General features: G+C 37.7%; 1 protein-coding gene across 1 annotated transcript in view; it reads right to left on the reverse strand.

Moving 5' to 3' along the window:
- Positions 1 to 26,797, reverse strand: part of LOC135196983 (uncharacterized) — a 568,012-nt gene that overhangs the window by 390,295 nt on the left and 150,920 nt on the right. Inside the window, exon 3 of the mRNA XM_064223859.1 lies at positions 13,300 to 13,440. Within this exon, the coding sequence (XP_064079929.1) occupies positions 13,300 to 13,440 (141 nt within the window). The remainder of the gene's footprint in view (positions 1 to 13,299; positions 13,441 to 26,797) is intronic.

The raw sequence follows: 26,797 nt of genomic DNA on the forward strand, positions 1-26,797 counted from the left end.
TCCACACCAGCTCTTCCATTCCTTTTAAGAGTCTCGGCAGAACCAGTGCTGGCTTAAATCCTTCCTAATCTAAACTCACCCCGACTCTAACTCGTATAACTATTTCGCTACAGTTTGTTCCTTTCTGAACTTTTTAACAAGGCAAACTGATGAAACTTTAACAAGCTTTAACTTTTGTGATTAACATCAGGCAAAAGGCGCTCCGGTTCTCAAAGGAAAGCCTTACAGAAGACTTCGCGGACAACGATTCTTCTTTTACTGACATCTGACGTCTTCGAAAAATTAATAAACGAATTTAATAAATGACGGGATTTCGACAGACTTCTTCTACAACTAAACAACGTTAAAACACTGAGACAATACGGATGCAAATAAAGACTTGCAATTTGTGCATAGGAAAACGCTTCCTCCTCAGTTCCCGTCATTCTGACAGATATTTGCACCCATCGTCAGACATCAAACTCAAGTAGTTGAGCGGTGGCTCCAGTAACACAAATGTAAATTACATTGCGCCAATATGTAAGATTAACCTGTGAGACGAACTACTTTCCGAACGAGTTCACCATTTTCGTTTCTTTTTTTCACCAAAAGCGAATAGGCGACATATACTGTCTACAAATACGGCTGACTAGTTGTTTACGGATCCTTTGGGCTGCGGACTACAGTGGGTGGTTTGAGTTTTACTCCCATTTTCCTTTTCCTTCTCAAGATAATGGTCAAATTCATGTCGTTCGTCTCTATGTCCGTATGACATCCTGATCGCATCAATACAAAAACGGCACTGGCCACTCATCTACAAAACAGAAGCCTCGAGGGGGTCCCAAGTCTTCAGCTTATAACTTATGCCTAAGTGAAATTAATGCAGAATAGATTATCTGAGTTACCCATCCACGACGACCTCAAAGTTCACATGCTGATAAACATCAGCCATAGTAAAGAGAGCACTTCTCAAATTTCTCTTCTTAGCTGTGGAAAATTATTTCACTTCTCTCCCAAGAAAACCTCTGGTTCCCGAAAGTTTCAATTACCTGACATTACCAACTATATCAGTCTTAGAACAGATCTGGATAGCACTGGGTTTCATGACAGGTTAAGGCCGTTGTATAGTTGCAAATGGCCTTGTTCGTATAAGCAGCCCACAAGATAGGAACAGAATAAAATACAGAATTTAGGCCAAAGGCCAAGTGCTGGGATCTAGAAAGTCATTCATGACTGAAAGGGATACTGATGGTAAGAAGGTTTGAAAGGTATAATAGGAGGAAAACTTAGTAGTTGCATTATGTTAGAGAGGGTGGAATATCAGACGGAGGAAAGAGAATATGAACGGAGGTAGAGTAAAAGGAGTGCAATAGGTTACAGCTAGGGGCCGAAGGGACACTGCTGTATAGACCTTTCAGTAATGCCTACAGTGTACTACGTGGGGTGCACTACGGCACTAACCCCTTACGGGGCCGTAAGATAGGGAATCTCTCGACGGATGTAGTCACGACTGAATAACTTCCCTCCTTTTCCTCTGATTTCCAGGAAATTGGGGAGAAGTGAAAGGTTAACAGAAAAAAAAAAAAAAAAAAAAAGCAAGAACGAGTCACGAGCGAAAAACTTCCATCTGACTCCGTCTCAGTCAGAGGGAGAGGCGAGGGGAAAGGTTATCTATCAAGTCTCGAAGCGAAGTTTCGGGGATAGGGAAAGGTCATGAAGCATTCCAATAAACAACCAGTCAAAGATGAGTGAATAACAGATTACATCCGGATCTGATGTAGCTGGAGGACCACAGAACAAACAACCAATCAGTTATGAGTGAATAACTTCCATTCAACTTCGAAACAAACATACAATCAGCCATGAGTGAATAACTACAATCAGACAATGAACGAATAAACTTCTTCCAGCTTTGGCGTGCATGGGAGGGGACCTAATAATGCATTAAGCATGTCCCGTTTTTTCTCCTCAATCTAACAGCTTTTTGGGTCAGAGTAATGATGATAATACTGAGCAAAGAAAGGCCATACCTGTCTCGCTCACAAAGATATTCTATACCGTCACTCTCTTTATCACCCTCGACATTTTTCATTGAAATGAATCTACATTTTTTTCTCACGTCAAAATCATTTTCATTTGTAACCACATGAAAGATATTCAACTCCAACGTGCACTATTATCGTCAAGATCACTGGGTCAATATCAGTACTTATCAAATCACATCACAAACGTAGTCATCAACAATATTTAACATATCGCGATCATCATAAAAATCATGATCAACCCGGCACACATGACGTTCATCACATCAGCATCTTCCTAACAGCCAACATCGAAACGATTACTTAATAGTTATAATATCACTATCATCACCATCATTACCACTATCAACACAATCATCTTAACACCATCACGAAAACGAACATTATTCATTCACATGTATAATTCTGGTGATGTCACCATCATCGTCATCATCTATCAGCATCACCTCCATCAACACTATCATCATCATCATCATCATCATCATCTCCACTTACACTATAATCATCGCCATTAACACTATCACCATCATCTCTATTCACACCATCATCATATCCATTAACACTGTCATCACCTTCATTAACATTATCATCATCAGCAGCATCATCTCCACTTACACTATCATCATATTCAATAGCACTATCATCATCATCTCCATTTACACTATCATCATATTCAATAACACTATCATCATCATCTCCACTTACACTATCATCATATTCAATAACACTATCATCATCATCTCCATTTACACTATCATCATCTCTATTAATGCTATCATCATCATCATCACCATCATCTCCATTAACACTATCATCATCAACATCATCGTCTCCATTAACACTGTCATCACCTCCATTAACACTATCATCTCATCATCATCTCCACCGACACTCATCATCTCCATTAACACTATCATCATCATCTCCATTTAGAACACGATCACAATCTACATTAAGACTATCATCATCATCATCATCACCATCGCCTCCTTCATCTACCTCCCCTTTGCATCTCATCCACGCCGTTCACCTTTCACCCGGTTTGCCATCCTCGGCCTCCTTTCATCCTTATAAGGAGGGAACAAAAATGTTACCTCAGTGCCCTCGTTATCACCCTGAATATATTAATATGGTAATGAAACTGGCTAAAGGTCGCAACCTCCACCCCCAACCCCAATAAATAAGAAAAAAAAGTAAAAAAAAAAAATGAGCAGACCGAGAGATCAAGAGTATTTTTTTTTTTTTTTTATTAAGGAAGGTTTTTTTTTTTCTAAGAAAGGCCGATAAGTTCTCACTCAGGAGGAGTACATTCGTTGTCGATATATCGATTTCTCTCTCTCTCTCTCTCTCTCTCTCTCTCTCTCTCTCTCTCTCTCTCTCTCGTCTAAGAGGTCTCTCCTCATCTTAAAATTCAAATCTGTTTGGATTCAGTTAATCAGAGATGCAATGGCTGCCACACAACCGGGAAGAGACCTTACTATTAATTAAAAGACACTGGGTGTGACTCTTGCCAGCTCCTGCTGCCTCTCCTGAATCATCCATTTGGTTACAAGAAGAATGAATGAATGAATGAATGAATGAATGAATGAATGAATGGATGGGTCTATCGAACACAGGTTCCCAAGGTGCTCGTACAACTTAGTCCTTTCAGAAGGATTTGGTTTTATGAAATTTACACAAGGCACTTTTAACCATTCTGCGATCAAGACAGTGAAATGAGGGGAGTGGCAGGGGGGGGGGGGGGGGGGGGGGGGGGGGGGGGTTTTTGGAGTGGTTGGACAGCAAGGTCAAGAGATTCAGAAAATAGAGTAGAGGTAGCACAAGGACCTAAAGGTGGCGCTGGGAGGAACCTAAACAGCTGCACTAAAAAGTCACAGTTGGCGGTTAAACGGTGAAGCTGAATAACGAAAACGGGCGGAAGGTCAAGTAACTAGGAGTAGGTTCAGCTGGGGGCCGGAGGAATACTAAAAACACCCTTCAGTAGTGCCTACAGTGTAGCGCGTGAGGCGCACTGACGGCATTATCCCTTGGCGGGGCCATCAGGAAGATGAAAAAGTTGTTGTTGGCCATCTTCTGAAGCAGCGAACGTGAGTCAGAGGCCTATGGTGAGTTCGCCTATTCAACATCCTGTTCCCAGTTAGGTCAAACCACCGACGCGGATGCAGAAATACATAAAAAAATAAAAAAAAAAAATAAAAAAACAAGATGGTAGTCAGCGCCACACTCAACCAGCTACAATGCCAGATGGCACGGTCACAAGCAGAACTTTGTTACTGGAACAACTGATCGGCCTTCAATACACGTACCAAGAAACTTCCACTTATCTTGAACACGGTTTCAAGTTTCCCATAAAACAAATGTCCTTTGTTTATGCTGCTGCTGTGACCCCTTCGGTGGAAACAAGTGTTCCTCATTTTGGTTACATATAATCAGTTGACATTTCAACTTGGTACTACTTCCTAAAACACTTCAAATTGAGAGAACTGAACACTACTTTCTTTCAGTGAACAGCTTCTCTGCCATTTTTGAGACCTCAATTATCATATTTTTCCTTCAGGTTGTTCGTCTTTCACTCTTGCTTCGTGATTTTAGCTTCCACAATCCTCTAGTAGCATTTCATGATTCCACCTTTCTCTCAAACACGCGCTTTGCCAATCTATCCATCACTCTAATACTGAAAATGTTTGCGGAAAAATCCAAATGACTCGTTCTTCTTGTAGACAACAATGTCTACACTGCATGCAAATGAGACCCCAAATTTTATTATTTTATTACCTTAGTCTTCTGATTTCGGCAATTTCAATCTTCCCATTTTCATTTCAGATAAACGCTTGACTTATTCATTCATTTCAGCTCATCACCTTTACACTGTTCTACCTTTGAAACTTGATAAGAGTTTTTATACTTTGCTTACATTACATTACAATTACTATTTACCTTCGGATATTAATGCGATGCTATTTCTTTCAGCTATCAATATTTCCACTTTCGCTTCATCTCACACTACTACCAAAACAAGGCGACTCTTCTTTTTATCTCGAAATTATCAAAAATGAATCTAGTCGAACTACGAGTGTCGCGATCCTCAGTCAACGCTTCTCGTATCTCACAAACTCGTCCACATTTCTTCTCTCCCCGTTCGCTAATTTAACCAGACAGAAAAAGAGTCATGTCATATTAACATCCCATGCCACTTGATGAATAACTCCCCTTCAGACTTCACTTCCGCAGTCGTGATCATAAATCACTATAAATCAATGCAATTCAAATATTTCCCCATGATGCTTTTAATGGTTCGATCACATCATATCTGTCTTTTGCAAAGCATCGATGACTTGATCACTTAATGGACTCGAGTCGATATTGCTTTCCCCATTTCCACTTTTCTCGGCTGCATTTAAAAAATCAGCCTCAATCCAAACGTGATTATTTCTAATAAAATGTTCGAACCACGTATATCCCGTCACACACACACACACACACACACACACACACACAAAACTTGGTACTCAACAGAGAACTCAAATTTAAAATACGCATCAAGCAAGGGACTTCATAAGAAATGAGCAAACTGCATTAATACAACAAAATCTGGCCTAGAATGACGAATGACTTCGACTTTAGCATAACAAACGACAACTGCACAGCACAGCAAATAATAAACAAAGAGGAATATAGTTCAAACAAAGATGCTTAAGATAAAGAGTAGGGAGTGCGTTTAGCCAACATATTTCCTGTTTCAGTACACATCTACTCTATACTATTTTCTAGAAATGCTTTACTTAATAAAATCTAAGAAGATCCATCGATATCAGTGTCAGAGCAGAGATGGATCTGTAACATGAACTTTATTGAGTTGCAAATTTGTAATATTAGTTTTAAACATGACAGTTGATTTTACTAATTCATAAAAAAAAACCTGTCTTGAGATATTAATGCGTAAATGAATGACTGCTTAATGAAGGAATTACGAAAAATGCTTGCAGCAGCAAGAGAGTCGGCCCATGTGATACACATACACACACACACACACAACCATTTGCTGCTTTAAAGATGGAAATGCATCAGGCTATTACTACAGAAATGCGATTTGAACACGCCTGATTTGGTAATGCCAACGCAAATAAATATTTGTGCTCTGCTGATACTAGTACCCTAAACATGTTTTTTAGAAAAGTTGGCTGCACGGTTGCCAAGACATTAGGGGGTAAACAAAAACAAAACTGCACTGACGGATGGACAAACTAGCTACTCAACTTGAATTTGCATTAGCGACGTGAACTTGTTATTCAGAGCACCAGGAGTTTTTAGGCAACAAGTAAAGTACCTTAAAAACATAATATATATTGCTAAGATTTATTAAGTCATGAGCAATTAATCTAATTATTCTAACAGACAAGATGGAATAGGACTGCTGTCAGCAAATGTCGGAATGAGTGCTGTACAAATACAGAACGGAAGGAGCACGTGAGAAAGTACATGCTAGACGGTAGGAGAGAGAGAGAGAGAGAGAGAGAGAGAGAGAGAGAGAGAGAGAGAGAGAGAGAGAGAGAGAGTTTTTCGTGACAACAAACACATGTAAAAAAGTTTTGCAAGAGCACAAACAACATCCAATCTTCAATACTGGTATACTACAATAAAGATGAATTTTACCTTCCACTGACCTGTCCTTATTACTCTCCCAGAGCATAGAAACCAAACACAAACTGTCTGTCTACCTAATAAATACTAAACTGCACGTTAAACGAAAGTAGACCTCCTCGATTATCCAACCATCCGACAAACAAGAATTTTTGGCGAATGAATCAACTCCACCGACTGCTGTCAAAGAGATAATGAATCTCTGGAAACATCGGTGCCTTCGCCAGGGACGCATAAAAAGAAGAGAGATACAACAAAAAGAGATTATTAAGAACTGTACAAAAATACCACCTCCTTATCCTCTGCCAAGTAACCGACACGCAGCAGGGGAGGGGCAAGAACTCTTCCAGTTTTTAATTATGTCAACTGTTCCTCATCGTAAGTGACTTTTAATGAGCTCTAGTAATTACCAGATGCCATTTACTTCATACAGCTCTCAATTCATTTCAATTTATGAAGGCAGAGAGGTTTTCCCTATTCTCTTGTGTCCAGAGCAAATATTTACATTCAGATCATGAAATTACTTATAAGATAGGTTTTAAGGCACTGATGCGGACTAGTCTTTACGCATAAATGCCGGAGGAGGAAAAATGCGAGCAGAACATTCATAGACACATAGTTTCACGTAATGCATATAAATCACTGTGTCCATTGGGCGATTATGATGCCGAATAGTGCTGCAAACATGCAATTTATGCGTAGAAAAACAAAGAATAACACTGCCAGGAATATAAATGGTCCTTACTGTAATTATAATGTACATTGCAATTCTGCTCATCAATGATAATATTAATGCAAGACATCGTAAAATTAGAAAAGGAGTTTCCTTGTCAATTACATGAGAAAAGTGCTCAAGATAGTATATATATATATAATATATTTATATTATATATATATATATATATATTATAATATATAATTATATATATTTAACAATTACATTATTATATATTATCATTTATATATATATATATATAATATATATAATATAATATAAATAATAATTATATATATATATATATATATATATAGTATATAAATATATATATATATATATATATCTATATATATATTATTAATATACTATAAATATATAATATATATATATATATATATATACAAATAATTATATATATATATATATATATATATCTATATATTATATAATATATATTATATATATAGTATATATATTTATATATATATGATCGCTTTAAGACGTGATTCGCTTATCACACATTACCATAGGTGAAAAATAAGGGACGGTTAGTAGGTCCTCATTTATAAATATAAATATATATATATATATATATATATATATATATATATATACTATATATATATATATATATATATATATATATATATATATATATATATATATATATATATACGTATATATATAGTATATATATATATATATATATATATATATATATATATATATATATATATACTGTACGTATACATACATACGTTCATATAATGTGTGACTATGTACACCAAATAAATCGTTTCCCCTTACAGCTACATAGTACAAGAGAACAGTCACTTCCACATGCATCCATTATACACGAACTAAAATGTCACCACATTCTTCTTCTACTCGCACACTTCATCTGTACCCCGCTAACCAACACCCGCCCCCCACCCCCCACCCCCCACCCCCCCCCCCCACCCAAACATTCTTACAACCACTTCATATGAGCAGGTGACGCGCCTATTCTTGGTCCAATCACCAAGCAACGTTCGGTTGACCCGAAAATCACATCATGTTTTCATTTGGTCCTTCGAATGGAATGCGCGATTTGAAAAAGGTCCCCGAAAATAAAAACCCTGAATGGAAATGCTACCACACGACAGAAACAGAAATGGAAAAAGCAAAAAAAAAAGAAGCCAACACGGACGAAATTTCTCAAGCATCGATTGATTGGGAAGCGATATTCCGTAAGCAAGTTGCCAACATTTCCTCGGCGTCCCAAAAGCATGCAATTTCCTGGGAAATAGAAAGGCAGTGGGATTGTCCCCCAAACAGCCCCCCGCCCCCTCTTTCTCTCTCTCTCTCTCTCTCTCTCTCTCTCATACTTTACTTCTATCTGACTCTGTCTCCCTAGCCCTGTCTCACATACACACACACAGACACACACACACACACACACAAAGATTCATGGCATACTAAAATTAATCCCGAATATTCGACTCCTTTACTGTTTTTACCTCCGAACCTTCCTATCATACTATAATGGGCGTAATGTCTGTCTGTCTGTCTGTCTGTCTGTCTGTCATTCAATCACGGCCAAACGGCTGGTCATATGGGCATGAAACTTGGCAGGGTTATGGTGGGGACCCCTAAGATGGTTTGTAATGGGGTTTCATCCAACCTAACCCCCTCCTTTGTATTGTAGCGGGTGGGGGTGAGAAGAGATTCCCTGAAACGGAGCGTTTCTGGGCGTGAAACGAGGCTGGTTATTCCCGTAGACTTAGTTACTTTACGAATTTGGTGTATCTCACGAAGTGATGTCAAGAATCATAGCTGAAGAAATAGACTATGATACTGACAGTCTGAGAAGATCAAGCGTAGAGGTTCATGATACCTTGAACATTGAACAAAGACATGTATATTATACGGTAGTAAATGCGGTTTTCAATGGAAACTCTGAGCACAAGATTTTCGCCCTGAGTGCAAGCGGTGGAACTGGGAAAATATACCTGATAAATGCCATAACAGATTTTCTTCACTCGGAGAAGAAAGTCGTATTCGCCACTGCTCTTTCTGACATTGCAACTACCTTACTCCACAATGGTCGAACGCTTCACTCTCGCTTCAAGATTCCCATCAAAATCACTCCTGAATCCACTTGCCAGGTGTCTGACTAACATGCAAGTGCACAGCTCTTCAGGATGACAGACTTGATCATAATTGATGAAGTCAGCCAAGGTGACAAACTGTTATTCAAATGTTTGGATCGATCATTGCGTAACATTAGGAAGAATCAAGAGTTGTTTGGTGGAATCTGCGTTCTGTTTGTTGGTGATTGGAAGCAAATTCTTCCCGTTGTGAAACGCGGAAGTCGAGCACAGATAGTCAACGCAACCTTGAAGACATCATACATCTGGAAGTCAGTAACAGAACTGAAACTATCACTCAACATGAGAGTTCGCAATTCATCCGATGCCACCTTTGCGTCCTATCTCAGAGACATAGGATCAGGGAACTGTTCGTACATTGAGCCTCCGAGAAATACGATTGAAGTTCGCCCTGAATTTGTGCTAGAATCCTCTTCTGTTTCTGATATTTGCAAGTTTGTCTTTGATGGATTAAGTGAGAGTTATGCGGACCCGTCGTGGCTATGTTCGCGAGCTGTAATAGCTTCAACCAATGAAGTCGTCAATAGTGTCAACGAGCACATGATCGACAACTTCCCCTGAGAAAGTCGCGAATATTTCAGCTCGGACACAATAGATGATGAAAATTATCATCAATATCCGCAAGATTTTTTGAATAACTTAAATCCATCGGGACTGCCAGTGCACAAAATAACATTGAAGAAGTACTGCCCGGTAATTTTCCTACGGAATTTCGATCCTGCCAATGGACATTGCAACGGAACGAGGTACACCGTTATGGAGCTAAACTCCCACGTCATCGAAGCAGTGATAGCAACGGGCCCTCACACTGGCAAACGCCTGTTCATCCCCCGGATTCCTCTGATGCCTTCGGACAACCAGTTTCCGTTCCAGTTACGGCGCAGGCAGTTTCCCATCAACCTGGCCTTCTTATTCACTGTAAACAAGTCGCAGGGCCAACTTTGGATCCTGTTGGCGTGTTTCTGCCGTCACCCATGTTCACGCATGGCCAACTGTATGTGGCAATGAGCAGAGCAACTGACTCTGCCAACTTGAAATTAAGTTGCAGACAAACTGATAATATTGTGTACAAAGAGGTTCTGTAGTAGGTATGTATAAAAATCGCCCTTATTTTAATAATGCTGAACAAATAGTACATATAAATTTTTTACTTCTGCACCTGTATTTTATTACCCATCGTAGATGGATAAGTTTCCTAGTAAGACTAATTCCTGCAATGACTCGTGTGCAATCTCCACAAATCAATTGAAGAATGATTAGGCAAAGGGAAGGTATCTCTAAAGATGAGCAAAACTATCGTGATTGTTACGGTTCTATCTAGATCAGCCCAATGAAGAAAAACTTTCATAAGCTCATAGCTGCTGCTTACCTTTGCAAAGAAGCCTCAAGTCGATATCAATCACATATAATTTACCAATGCCCTCTCCCAACTGCTAACCACTCTCGATCGACATATGGGTCCTTTCATCCTACACAGTTTCTGTATCCTCAGCTTTTTAATTTTGATACAACTGAAGATCATCGACCCAACACGATCTATGTCACCGTCTCAGTCAAATACTCATGAATCGTACCTGGCGCCTCTCAGAGCATTCTCACTCATAATGCAATAAAGTTTTTTACCATATTCATATATACCTTTACGTTATATGTCATTATTCAGTCAACACATAACTGGATAATAGTTACACCTCAACACTTTTTTTTTTGCATTCGAAGTCAACAATATGCTTCAATTTATTCAGAGGTATATGTAAAGCAAAACTCAACTCTTGCGTCACTAATTATTCGTATAGAAACCATCTGAATGTGTCGCGTATAACTAGTTTTGAAATCGACTCAGTCTCTCTATTCTTGTTATACAGGTTTCTGAAACATTTCCTGCCTATGCTTGCACAGTACATGTGCAAACCTTTATCCACTGAACCATTCATATATATATATATATATATATATATATATATATATATATATATATAATATATATATATATATATATATATATATATATATATGTGAAGAGACGAAATTTATGAAGCACTTCTTTCAAATATGACAAGTTGTCTATCTTTGCAAATGAAACACATTTTCAGCAGAGATGAAAAGCACATCCTATTCCAAGCATGAAAATCTTTCGTAAAAACTTCAACAAGGAAAAGTTGAAATCTCAAGTTTCCAGTTCGACCATAAAGTTTGTAACGAGCATTCTCCTGTTCACGGCCACGCATGCGCACTACTCAAGAGTGTGTTGGAAGAAACTTTTCACCCAAAAATGCTATACTTATTTATCAATCTATAGACTTCAGACACTAAATCTCTACGCAAGTCCTTTTTCCTAGGAAAACCTTTCAATTCATTCTCTTTCCCAATAAAAGGGTATTCTGCTCTACGAAGGTTGACTGAAAGGTTATATCAGTTTCACCAATATTATGAATTGTAAATCGGATATAAATTAACACCACTGGCATCACTACAGTGCCGTGACCATTTGGAATTTCATAAGTTAAATATATCTTAGTTTAACCAGACCACTGAGCTGATGAACAGTTCTCCCAGGGCTTGCCCGAAGGATTAGATATTTTTTTTCACGTGGCTAGGAACCAATTGGTTTCGTAGCAACGGGACCTACAGCTTATTGTGGGATCCGAACCACATTATATCGATAAATAAATTTCTATCACCAGAAATAAATTCCTCTGATTCGGCGTTGGCCGAGCGGAGAATCAAACTTCGGACAACCATGAAGGCGACCACGAAAACCACTCGTCCAACGAGGAACTTTCATAAAAACTGCATCTATACATTAGAAATGTAGAAGACTTTTAAAGAGAAACAATTAAAACCTATGTCCTACCTGTGATCGTCCGAATAACCTTACTGCTTAGCTAAGACTGTCAATAGTCAAACGTACAACTGTTTTTAGTCATTCAGTGCCAAAATCGACCGAGCTTCTAGCAATAAAACGGAATACAATAATAAAAATAAAAATAGGATACATAGAATGCGCTACCACTGGTAAACAAGAGAAATTTTCGTATCTTGAGGAACTCTCTCCATCCAGTTACTTATTTCTATAGGGAAGTATTTACACAGTGAGAGACACTTCTTTGTTTACATATCTTCAAATTAGCTGTGCGCTAAGGAATAGGATAATGCTCTAAAGATATTTGGGAAAATTTTGGTTATTACCATCATCTAACATAAATTCATGTGTACGTAAAATTCCAATAATTTCAATAACATTTCCACAAAGCACATAAGCAAACAAAACAGCAAGGAACTGAGTAAATACTGGAAAATATCTAAAAAAATAAAAACCAAAAACTATTAAAAATATAAGAAGAGGAATAATGTTGCACAGCACCTCTTGGGTTTAACCATCACCCACACTGCTGTGGGTGATTTCAACCAAGTCCTTGGTTTCCTAAACCCAACATGCCTATACTCTGTTTTTTTCCATCTGTCCATCCGCCTGTGGTATTTGCGCATGGTAACATTGCTTCCCGGGCTTTAAATATTATCCTATTTCGAATATTAACGGTGTAATTTGCATACAGTAAATTATTAAAACACTTTTCAGATACAAATGTACACTCAGATATCCCTTTATTTACTTAAAACTTACACATAGCGTAACTATTTAAAGCCCGGGACGCAGTGTTACCATGCGAAAACACTACAGGCGGATGGACAGATGGAAAAAAACAAGAGTATAGGTCTTGTTACTGCTAATGCACTAACTCTCACGTAAAATGTTCAATCGACTTACCTGGACGATGTTCCAGTACGGAACCACAGCAGCCAAGCTTTCGGTGACTTCAGGGCACGCTGCCCCAAGCAAGATCACTATTCTGGCACTCAGGGTATAAATGGCGTGGAAGAAGGCGTCCACGCCCATGCCACTGTCGCACTGGAAGGGAGAGAGAGAGAAGAAATTTCGTTATCATGTGGAAGCGACAAAAATTAGGTTTTTCTTCGTTGTGCCTCCAACAAAGAGGATCTGCCGGAAATAATGTGACTGATTGATTGATGTAAACATTATCAGTTTTCCAGCAGCAGTCCTATTATTATTATTATTATTATTATTATTATTATTATTATTATTATTATTATTATTAAATAATAATAAGAAGTCAATAGTTATTATGATGGTTATCAAATAAAATAACTTCAATAATAATGAGCATTATCATTATAATTATTACAAGAGAAGAGAAAAACAGCCATACATTGGTTAAAGAGCATTAACTGAAAATACTCCTAAACAATTTTATCATGATCGTATTGATAATAAAACTTCACTGGGAAATAATCTGTGTCGTGTTCAGCCAAGCAAAGGCTACGCTCTTTCTTGAAATTACAAAAGTCTTTCAAGATTTCGTGTCAGATTTGTTTCTTAGGTGTCCATATTCTTGGAAGTTCGTGTATCACAAGTTCCATATAAGTTCAGGGTCGATATTTCTTTGAAATTTCTTGTGTGCCTGGATTCATACTGCCACTGGAACAATATATGTTTACTACCCTACTTCCACTGTCTGTGCAACAATGAAGATAAAGTTAGCACCCAGGGTTTTGTCTTTTCCCAGGTCTTGAGTCAAGGGCCCATGAATATCAAACACCTACTTCTGGTCTGGATGACGTCTACTCGTGTTTTTTTTCATTTTCTGAATTTTAAAGTCAGAGATTTTATTTATATAATAATGATTTAATACAAACTCGGAACAACGCACAATATGACGGCGCAGACCGCTTCCATACAATTCCAATTCCACATCGGTGATGCACCTGGTTACATAATAAAGTAAAGGCAGACAGACAGACAGACAGATAGATATAGAATTCAGGCCAAAGGGCAAACGTTGGGACCTAAGAAGTCATTCAGAGCTGGAACGGAAATTGACAGTAAAAAGTTCTGAAAGGTGTAACAGGAGGACAACCTCGCAGTTGCACTGTGAATCAACTGTTATGAGAGGTGGAAAGTTAAGATGGAAGAAAGAAAAATGAATGGAGGTACAGCAAAAGGCATGAAAGGGGTTGCAGCTAGGGGGCGAAGAGACGCTGCAAAGGACCTTAAGTAATGCTACTGACGGCACTAGCCCCCACAGGGAATAACGTATCGCGCACCGCTGCCTCATACCCAAAGAGATGTTCGTGCTGTGCTGATGCCAGGGAATATGCATGATGGAAGCCTTTTCTGATTTTGAGCTGCTCAAAATTGTGCTTTGTCGTAGATGTGGCTGTGTCACCTTGAGAAACAATTTTAGAAAAAGTCAACGTTATACTCTTTCATTGTGTTAGATTGAGAGAAGCGTATAACTCTTGTCTGCGGAGAGTGAAACAGCCTAGACTAAATAATACCGCTGGCTATAAAGTAGGATTAGATGGAGTGATAAAGTGGAGGGGCAATTAGAGAGGCGGGGTTCAGCGGAGGAAGATGCTTCGATTAGGATAGTTGGAGAAGAAGCATCAAGGCAACCGACCCTTAGCTTAAGAATAGTGGTGGAGATGCGCTTGAACTAGCAAACCCACTCTGCCACAGGGTTTAGTTTAGTGGGCCTTACGATGTTACGTCTGCATTCTCCTGAGATTTCCCTGTAAAACTGGTTTAGTATTACCAATAAAATTTAAGAGGACATTCCACGAAACTTGATGAAAGACTAACTATCTGGATCACCACTAAAACGGGAGACGTTCGTCCCAGTTTGAAAGTCCTTATTCCCTTGACATTTCCCGCAAAAACGCCCGGCATTGGTAACAATTTCCTGGTATTTCATGTGAAGACTTTCATACAAAATCATAACCTTGCCTTGAAATGAATATGTAATGGAGATTGGTAGTAGAAGCGTTTAAAGGCGTAACAGGAAGAAAACTTCGCAGTTGCACCATGAAACATTTGTTGGGAGAGGCTGGATAGCACGATGGAAGAGAAAGAATAGGAATGGAGGTACAGTTAAAGGAATGCAAAGGGTTGCAGGCTGCAAAGGACCTTAAGTAATGCTAACAGTGCACTGCATGAGGTGCACTGGCGGCAGTACCCCCCACGGAATGAATATGGTTCGTTCCAGTATTAATATGGCTATTAGCATACAGCCAGCGCCTCATCAACAAACATTAATCAGCAAAATACAAACAACGCCAACAGCAGACAAAGGAAGGGGATCCAGAGAGATTCCGGTGCTTGAAGGACTTTTTTTTTCATCATAGAAATGTCTCCAAGAACAAACACGAAAGACCTCTCAGAAATAAAACCAGCAAACAAGCGAACGGGGTCCTGAGGGAATCCAGTGCCTTGGAGACCCTTTCCAGTTCTAATTAAAACGTCTCGGATCAAATATAAGGCGAGAGTGGTGCGATACAAATACAAGGGGGTTCTAAGAGCCACCTTAATTGGCCCTTCTACCTGTATACGGTTACCTGTGCGGCACTTTAATTGTATTCAAGGAAGCTTTCCTTTCTGCTCATCGTGCTTCGACTTAAGCAAGTTTTGTTAGGCTGACGAGATGATGGTTTCAGCGTTCTTCAGATCTAGTTGGAAATCTCCAACTAGATTTCAAATGATGCAACTGGACAGAGATTTACTTCTACTTCTGATCAACCCAGGATTTGTTCTTATTTAGAACCAAAGGTCTTCCTGACAAACGTGGAATTTCCTCTCACATCCACAACTATATTTAACGAGCACAGCGAAAAATCAGGCTGGAAAAAAAACACTTATTGATGTAAGTACCATTTGAGCCAACAACATTTAACTCTGAGGCATTTACATATCGATGCACATATTCGTACACCTCTTCGACAGTTATATACTGAAAGGAAAAGGAAATTCAAGATTTGGAAGTATCAGACATGACCCTCTAAACAGACCCAACCCGGAGCTACTTTGGCTTTTTATCTACGAATCACCTACTCCGAGGTGCTAAAGTAGATTCACATCAGCCGTGCCTTTGATGTTTAGGCCAGTCCCTTACGACGCCCCTGATTGGCTGTTGATAAGCCAATGACAGGGCTGGAAATTCTCAGTCTCTCTCGAGAGCTGACATAGGCAGGATGTATGTTCCATCTCTCCTGAGGTATACGTCTTTCAGGAGGGATTGCACATACATCCTGCCTATGTAAACTCTCTCGAGAGACAGTTTCCAGCCCTGTGATTGGCTTATCAACAGCCAATCAGGAGCGTCGTAATGGACTGGCCTAGATGTCAAATGCACGGTTGATGTGAATCTACTGAAAAAGGCGGAAACTCCTCGGGACGCCCTGTTTATTACTTACTATGAGATTCAGGGCCTCTGTAACACGGTTTTTTCGCAATATCTTTTTATCTATGCATTTCATAAATATAACGCTTATTCAGAATACATATTATATCAACACGTAAATTTTGAGTGTATTCTGCACTACGTAGGTTGAATAAATTTGGTACTTACAATGTAAAAGTGACCTTTTTTGAAGACGGGCCAACTTACTCAGAGAAAAGGTTTCGAACGCACTCGTTACGTAACTTATGACATCATTTCTTCCCTCTTTCTCGATGGATGATTGGCTATACGTAACGAAGGCTAAACCTCTGGCAACAATGACATACAAATTTAAATACAAGCAAAGCAGTACGCCTTTATGAACTCTGGAACCTCTACACTGATAATTGTCATAATGAACAAACCAACAAAATATGTTAATAAATACAAAAACACTTCGATTATTAGTCTAACTCCCAAAATAAGTTTCCAAAGAAATTACAGTCTACTTTATAGGTCACAATCAGATTGACAAGATGTAGGGAATAGTTGGTAATTACCAAAAACATAGTAGACAAGCTTGATTTGATAATTGCTATATCCAATGTCAAGCAAATTTTATTTATTGGCTATCTACCTATTTACTGAAAAAAATAGCCGGTACCGTATATTGGCTTTAAACCTTCACCAATAATTATCGTCAGAATGGTGACTTCATGAGGCTCCACCCACTTTCGCCTTGTTATAATTCAGGATAACACTGAAGGCTACCATGGGCATTGTTGTATTAGAAAATTTAACTTCTGGCTATAAAAACTAATTTCTCGAGTAGTTGTAAGAAGTGCTAAATGATCCTCAAGGATCCCAGCAGTTGGTCTAAACGTTTAATTCATGTATATTACTGCTATACTGTTGCGGCACTACTACTACAGTAGTATTACTACGCTAACACTGATACCCCACACACATCTATGTATCGTTCCGCCATTCATAAAGTCTTTGGGTTTCAGAGCCGATGGAATTTCTGTCTGGTGGATGGGCGGGGCAACATTTAGTCAAGAGGTGTTTGTTTACCTTGCTTACGTAATGAATGTTTTTCGACTCTTGGCTCGTAATCATTGGCCATGGCGTCGGCTAGATCATTTTTACTCTATAAAAATTAAAACTATCGGGTTTAGGTTATTGATAATGCTGACAAAATTTGTGTGTGGTTGTAAAATATACATATGTCAACTTTCAGCTACATCCGATGCTTTGACAAGGAGCAAAGTCCAAAAAACCGTGTTACAGAGACCCTGAATCTCATAGTAGCTCCCGACGATCGAAGTATTATGTACACCCTTTTATATATTGTGTGGTCAACAAATTATATTAATAAACGATATCTTCGTGCGGCCGTTTACTTAACATTTACCATACGGTGTTAATTCCTCGTTGGACGAGTGGTTAACGTGCTCGCCTACCATTTCGGTATTGAAAAGTTCGCTTCCCCGCTCTGCCAACGTGGAATCAGAGGAATTTTTTTCTGGTGTTAGAAATTAATTTCTCGATATAATGTGGTTCGGATCCCACAGTAAGCTGTAGGTCCCGTTGCTAGGTAACCAATTGGTTCCTAGCCACGTGAAAATATCTAATCCTTCGGGCCAGCCCTAGGAGAGCTGTTAATCAGCTCAATGGTCTGGTTAAATTGAGAGATACTTAACTTGACCATATGGTGGTTAGTACTAACACCTCGGAATAGGTGATTCGTAGATAACAAGCCAAAGAGGCATCCCCAACCCTTGCTGGAATCAGTATACTTCCCAAATATATATATTTTGATACGGTCCTCCCAAAAATTTAAACTATTTGCACAATTTCTTCCTATACGTTCTGAAATTTTCATCACGATGGATCCTTCCTTTGTAGTTAGTTTTTACAAGTACTATTTAAAAACGTCGACAACTTTCCTCGACATCTGACGTACGCTTAGCAACCAAAGAAAAATACCTGACAAAAAAAACTATCCATATTCACCATGAAGACACAAGGCCACATACCAATTCTCAATCAGATATCCGCATCCGGGACTTTCACTTGGCTCTTTCACTTCTCTCCCTCCTTCGGCTGTCCGCCAACAAAAAGGATTCCTTCCCCTACCGGAATCCTTTGGTTCTCACAACAATTCCAGCGCTGGAAGGGATTCCCGGTAATACTGGAGCGTTGATAATGATGCAAATCAGATTAATTCGTATCGAGTGTATTCCAGGGGCCACTGGCTATCTATATTATATTTTGTTTTTTTTTTTTTATAATAATATATATATATATATATATATTTATATATATATATATATAAAATATCCAGTATACGGGTAATATAGATATATACTATATAGGATATATAATATATAATATATATAGTATATATATAATAAATATATATATAATATATATATAGTATACATATTATATATATAGATATATACATATATATATATAGATATAAATATATAATATACATATATATCTATGTTTAATATATATATCATAATATATATAATATATAATAATATATATATATATATATATATCGCTCACCCCTTAAAAAAAAAAATTCGTTCCAGCCTCCTAATTGATTGATTGTATGGTGTTTTTACGTTGCATGGAACCAGTGGTTATTCAGCAACGGGACCAACGGCTTTACGTGACTTCCGAAACACGTCGAAAGTGAACTCCTATCACCAGAAATCCACATCTCTCACCCCTCAGTGGAATGCACGAGAATCGAACTCGCGGCCACCGAGAAGGCATGCCAAGACCATACCGACCACGCCACTGAGGCGCTCCCAGCCTCCTAATTCAGGGTCTTACTGATGAAACAGGAAGAATCTAGAGATGGAAACAGATGCAGGAGGCCCTTTAACAACAAAGGATTATGCTGAGAAGAGAAGAAAAGAACGAAGAAGAGAAGAAGTGGTGGTGCTAAAAGAAGGAAGAGCCCCTCTGCAGGAAACTATGAACACATTAACATGAAACAACTCCGAAGAAGATTCCTCAGCAATCCGTTGATCCTATGCACACACTCAACCAGTCATCCCTATTTATAAACACGATCGAAGGTACCTACCAACAAAATGACGTTACGTGTACATGTGTTTGCCTGTGTGCATACAAATAAGAATGAGAGACACCTTGTCACTTGCTAACAAGAAGTTAAGGGTGAAAACTCAGTCAGTACCTTAACAACCATCATGCCTAAAAATGCCTCAGTCTGTCTTGCACAACATACAGTTAGTTATAAGGTACATATTAAATAGCTTTTTAAATTTTCAGAGCAATCTCCACACTGCTTTTAATGAACACCTTTCTGATACATCAAGAACATCCAACTAAATGCACCGTATTTGGATACCTTCTAATACTATCAATAGTTGGCTTACGAACATCACAGTAATTTGCGCTTTCATAACTTGGTGACAGTAACAATTGCTGGTTAAAACTGACGGTAATTCCTTGTGCAGTTAATGAGATAATGTAAAATACAGATCACGCTAGGTAGTACATGACGTGACGCTGTAAAACATATTCCTTGCATGAGCTTCCAACTCTCTCTCTCTCTCTCTCTCTCTCTCTCTCTCTCTCTATATATATATATATATATATATATATATATATAATATATGTATATATACATACATATATATGTAATATATAATATATACATATATATGTATGTATGTATGTATTATATATATATATATATATATATATATATATATATATACACATTTATCTATCTATATATATATTATATATTATTATATATATATATATATATATACATACATATATATATGTAATATATATTATACATATATATGTATAAATAAAGGATTTTTTGCCACGAAGGAAAAATGAAAAAGCGAGATAGCCGAGTACTTTCGGTCCTGTTCGGACCCTTCAGTAAAGGGTCAGAACGGGAACGAAAGTACTCGGCTATCTCGCTTTCTTTTTCATTTTTTTCTTCGTGGCAAAAAAAACCTTTATTTATACATAGCATCACGTTTTATATACTTCGTGATCAAGTTATTCATATATATATATGTAGTATGTAGTATGTATGTATGAGATTATATATATATATATATAGCTATATATATATATATATATATATATAATATATAATAGTATATATATATATATATATATATATATATATAGATATATAATATATATATATATATATATGGCCAATAACCTGGGATCTAAGCACAAGAACTAATACAAAGATCTTAATACCATCCACATCGCTAACGCTTCCAGGCACATTCTAAAACGACATATTTTCAAACGTCAAAGAGCAAAATGTTCTCAAACATGAGAAATGGCCCATTCTTGCGCAGTTACTCTTGAATTGGCTGTAACAGCATAATGGTCGATTCTTCTCCATTTGACTACCGCAGATGCAAGCATGTTTGTATTTCTTATTCCTGCTTCGTCTTGCAGGCGGGAACTGAACGACAACTGCATTCCAAGAAGCGATCCGGAAAACAATTTGGCAAAGCCAAGTCAGACAGGAAGGGAATAAGGCTGCTGCCTCCTTAGACTTACTTCTTGTTATCTTTTCTCACTTTTTTATTTACGAATGTGGGGGTCCGTGTCGTGTTACGCTCACGCCTTATTGGGTGGGAACGACGTTTGTAGCCCTACGCCCTGCCCCACAGATGATCAAGGGGCTACAAGCCGGCAACGTCTGGTATCCCTTAGTGACACCCCTCCACCTACTGGCAAGACCCAACGAAGCAGTTTAACTAATAGGCCATAGCCTGGGCGGGTTCCCATGTGCATGAAATGTACCCTAAGTTAATCTGTTGGTTTTTATAGTAGACACCCTGAATCATCAGAAAAATCAGGCTTAATTTTACTACATTTGGTGAAAATTTTGACCCGTAAGTTCAGCATAGCTGAAGGATCATATACCACTCAATATGTTCCTTTTAATGAATCGTTTCTCCAGAATTATATCAACCTTTACCTTTCAGATTAATATTAGGTCATAAATCACCAAAATGTTGCCAGAAATAATGAAAAACTAATAATTTACCTTCCTAAAAAACATTATCAAAACCCTGCAATATTAAAGAGTACATGACTTGCATCGACAATACTCAACAAAGTAACACTGTACTAATAAAGTGATAGGCTACTTATAACATTGCATACACATAGGAGCTTACAATAACTTTTGATAAAATCTATTTTCAAAATGTCACTTTATGGCCATTACTATCAAGGTGGAACTTTATCATTGCATTTAACAATAATATGTGGTTATTCACTTTGGAAAAGTTCTCTAGCAAATAAAATCTTGATAAATTATCTGAACTGTACAATTTCAAAAGCAAAACAAGCAAAGTTGAAGCAGCATATGCTAAAACAGCACTGTGGAGCGAGCGGCACAATTCAATATACTGATCTAATAAAAGAATGTGCTGAACAAATACTTACGTCACTTCAAGATTTTTTCAACTAAATGTCAGGTTCTGTGATGCCACTAATTTAGAAGAATCCTGGAATGCCATTTCAATCTCAGATCCCCCTTTGAGTCAGGTTTTGTTTAATTTTGCAGAGAGTGAGTTCAGAGCAAGCAATGATGAAACGGAAGGAGAGTGTTATGTTCCTGGGACATTTGGTCTTTCTGTATCATGACGACTTAAGTTGCAAATGAAATTTCAGAGAATGGACGTTAATAACCAAAATGGGAAAAAAAGAACACCATTGCACATCATGACACTGAATCAATCTATGGAACATGCAAAAGTGCAACACTAATTACAAGCATCAATTATCTTGGTTTATGTGCAAGTTACCAGGAGCTCATGAGTCATCGAACCGATTTGTCAACTAACTCTGTAAAATCCAGTAAAGAGAAAGTCCCATTTCCAAGTCACTTCCACGCCAATATGTTCACAACGGCAGCATTTGATAACTTTGACCATGATGAAGCTACTCTTTCAGGAATAGGTGGCAGCCATGATACTGTAACTGTTGTTCCCAGATCGTGAGGGTCATCAAGCACACAAACCTACAATTTTTGACATGGACCAAAAGCATTCAATATTAACTTACCATGTTAATAGCTGAAACTCTTTTTCAAACCATCTAAGAAAGCAGACTTGCCTGAAGTTTATACAGTATCAAATGTGAACCATAAACTATTGAATGCCTTCCACAGGAAAGACGTTGCTTGGATTTTGGGAAGACTGGACTCACTGAAACTAAATCAGATATCAGCACCCCCCTACCAGATGAGCAGATATTGCCAATATGGAGTGCAGCAAACTCCGTCCTGAGTGATAACGAGCTCCCTCTCGAACAAATTGCATTCTTCCCAGTACTTCCTTATCCCATCACACAATTTGATGCAGTATACAAACTGCCATGAAAACCCTTCAGGGAATTTTTCCTACCTAGACAAACCTATATTACCAGTGACTTTTGATGAAGGGATATTCTGAGTAACTAGAGAGATTCAACTGCTACACCAAGAGGAGTTCAGTGATACAGTTCTCTGCTTCGGATGGTTTAACATGATAAAAATTTGCCTTAGGGTGTCTTGGAAAATATTTAAAAGGTAGTGATGCAAAGAATATACTGATAGAGAGCGCCGTCTTTGGGGACAATATCACAGATTCTGTTTTGAGTGAAAAACTATGTCAGACCACCAAAAGATCTACAGCTATTGAGAGAGTCCTCTGCAAGGTTACAGTGGGTGACATTTTTTCAAGAGGGTGATACCATTCAAAAGTATCAAGAACAATTGAACAATATTGTACATTTAAGATGAAAGATTCGCAAAAGCTAAGAGAAACGTCTGTCTTAACTGAAGGAATTTGGGGATAAGAATGAGACACTGATCCATGACTGATGATTTTGTTTCAAAGAATTCTGAGGAAAGTGAAACTCTTAGATGCAGGAGTAATTTCAATAATCTTATGTCACATGTGGAAAACTTGATTCGCAGTGATCTAGAAGGCAATTTGTTACTCCAACTTCAGTCAATTCAGAGCCTACTTCCACCTTTTGCTGCCTTTGATTCAACTAACTACTAAAGACATGTACTGATTACCAAATACTGCTCCAACAATTCACCAGGCATTCATGAACGAAAATTGCGGTAAAGCGAAATCCGGGACATTTCGCAACAGTTAGAGCTGGTATAGCACTAGAGCAAACAATTAATAGATCTCAGAAGAGCCCTACAGGAATCATCGGTAGTTCAAGGAAAAAAAAACTAAGTTGCCAAGTGGGAAATAATAAATCATGAAGTTCTTGCAATCACAAATTTACACAGACAAGAGTCAGGTTCAAGCTCAAACACATATGAATTAGATGTAAACCGTTCTTTTATAACATCAACTTTGTCTGAGGAGAGAAATATTCAGGCAATTATAAGACTCATAGAATTGAAATGAAAACCCTTTCATAATACCTGCAGAGGAAGTAAGACTTCAAATATCATGACAAATGAAGTAGCAACTGAAGATATCAGAAAAAACTTAAACGGTGAAACCATTGGCAAGACTACTCACCTGCCACAAAGAAAGATTTAGCACTAAAGAAGTTCACAACTCTGCCACAATTCACAGGACAAACCTAAAAACATTTGCTTCAATCCATCGACCAAGCAAATCATCAGGAAACTACCATCAGAAATCAACTACTTGAAGATGCCCACTTGTATCAAACTCTTGATGTCTCTAGTGAACGAGGGCACTCTACAGAGGAATTACTTCAGGATGATGCTCCATATCTGTTTGATGAGGAAGGCCTAATGACCACAACAACCAAGAGTTCCATAGTTCATTAATTGGAGAAACAACTGAAAATAAAGGATCAAAATACGCCATCTACGCACTACCATGAAGACAGGATTTATTGCCGAAAACATCTAATATAAGAACATTTGGAGAGTCTTGTGACAATATGTTAAATGCAACTAGGTGAAAAACAAGGTGTAAAACAAATGCTAAATATATTTTGGAAGGTGTGCTTCAAAAATATATTTAGCATTTGATTCTTATACTGAAAAGTCAACGAAGGATTCAGGGCACCAGAAGAGAACAAAGAAGTTTCTGATAGAACTACACACATCCATTGCAGTGGAGATGGTAAGGTTTTGGCCATCAATTAGGAACAAGACAAAGCTGGAGTCCCTTCTTCAGCGAATGACTTTAGATCATCTAAGGAAAGATATGGCACCAGAGATCGAAGTCAGCAATTTCAGAGGTCCAGATATGATGCTCATGCATTTAAACAAAGACACAAACAACTTGTAATCCTTTCATCTGATGCTGATGTCTTAATTCTATTCTTGTATCACTGGAATGAGCTTCATTATCCAGGGTGCAGTGAACTGTGGATCATAAACGGACCTGGGGATTCAGTCTGGTTACATTCCCATTCATACTGACTGCTCAGCTCAGAGGGAAACTATGCCAAGTCTTGCCTGCAGTACATTCGCTGACTGGGTGCGACTACCCATGGAAATCTGGCACTAAATTTGCGGCTCTAAAGGCACACCCAGAAATGTATTTAAAAGAATCTGTCACCAAAAATAATTTTGAAAGTGAGATTGTCATGGGAGAAGAGTATTTGACATGAGTACTGAAGTATACAACAATTGGTAAAGCAACAGATCACCTGAGAAGCTACATGTATCATTATTGCAAGAAGTTATGTTACAACAACCTACCACATAGTACTAGCTATGCAACAAACATCACATAGAATGAGCATGTTTTGCTACATATCACATGATGTTTGTTTTATCTAAACCTGAATGTTAGCCCCTTGATCCAAGTCTATATGGTTGCAAAGTAGTAGATGATCTCTTGGTGCTAGCTGACGGGAAGAACCCAATACCCGAGGAATTCACTGTGATGTGCAGTTGTATAGTGTGGCATAAACCACTGCTTGTGCTGCAGCAATAATGTTACTTGCAGCGGTTTTTGTAAATGTCGAAAAGGCTTGGTTGTAAATGTTGTAAAATGTAAAAATCCCTCCTTGGGTGTAGTATGGGATGATGAATGTTATTAGAAGCGCAATCATGAGAGACAATGTGTAAATTTGACTCCTTTACGATTATAAGTTCAAACTTATCAGAAGATTTAGCCACGAAAATGAGTAAAAATCAATTAAAATAAAATTAGTTATATACATGTATTTAAAATAGTGATCATATACTCTTTTTTTTAATTATCCTAAGTTTTAACAGAAAGATTTTTAGACTTCTTTGTATGCCCTCAAACTTATGTATAGACTAAAATACCTAAAGGTTCTCTGGTGTACCTACGAAGATTTTAAATGAAAATTCATTTAGTTAAAATGATTATAATGGATTTTGAATTAGTTTAATTCAATTATCAATTTTCTTGATTTGTCCTGTCATGGTACTATTTCAACAATATTACTAAAGTTATTTCAAAGGTTAATAAAATTGCCTTACTTTAGGCAGATTTTGTAAAGTGTATAATAAATTACATAATTATACAATCGCGATACTTAAGATTTTATTTGCCAGAGAACTTTTCCAAAGTGAACAATCAGTGAATACTAATGTTAACACAATGATAAAGATCCATCTTGATAGTGATGGGTATAAAATAGCTTTTTGAAAATAGCTTTTATCAAAAGTGACTGTAAGCGCTTGTGTGCATGGAATGTCATAAATAGCCTCACATTTTATCAGTACAGTATTGCTCTGTAGATGATTGTCAATATTGTTTGTTTGTATGGTGTTTTTACGTTGCATGGAACCAGCGGTTATTCAGCAACGGGGATTGTCAATATAAGCCATGTATTCTTTAATATTATGTATGATTTTAACCATTTTTTTCTTCGGAAGGTAAATTATTGTGTTTTCTCTACTTCTGGCAACGTTTTGACGATTTTAGACCAAATATGAATCTGAAAGGTAAAGTACTTAGCTATCTCGCTTTTTCATTTTTTCCTTCGTGGCAAAAAACCTTTATATATTATATATAATAT

This window comes from Macrobrachium nipponense, chromosome 18 (assembly GCF_015104395.2).
Source record: "Macrobrachium nipponense isolate FS-2020 chromosome 18, ASM1510439v2, whole genome shotgun sequence".
NCBI lineage: Eukaryota > Metazoa > Arthropoda > Malacostraca > Decapoda > Palaemonidae > Macrobrachium > Macrobrachium nipponense.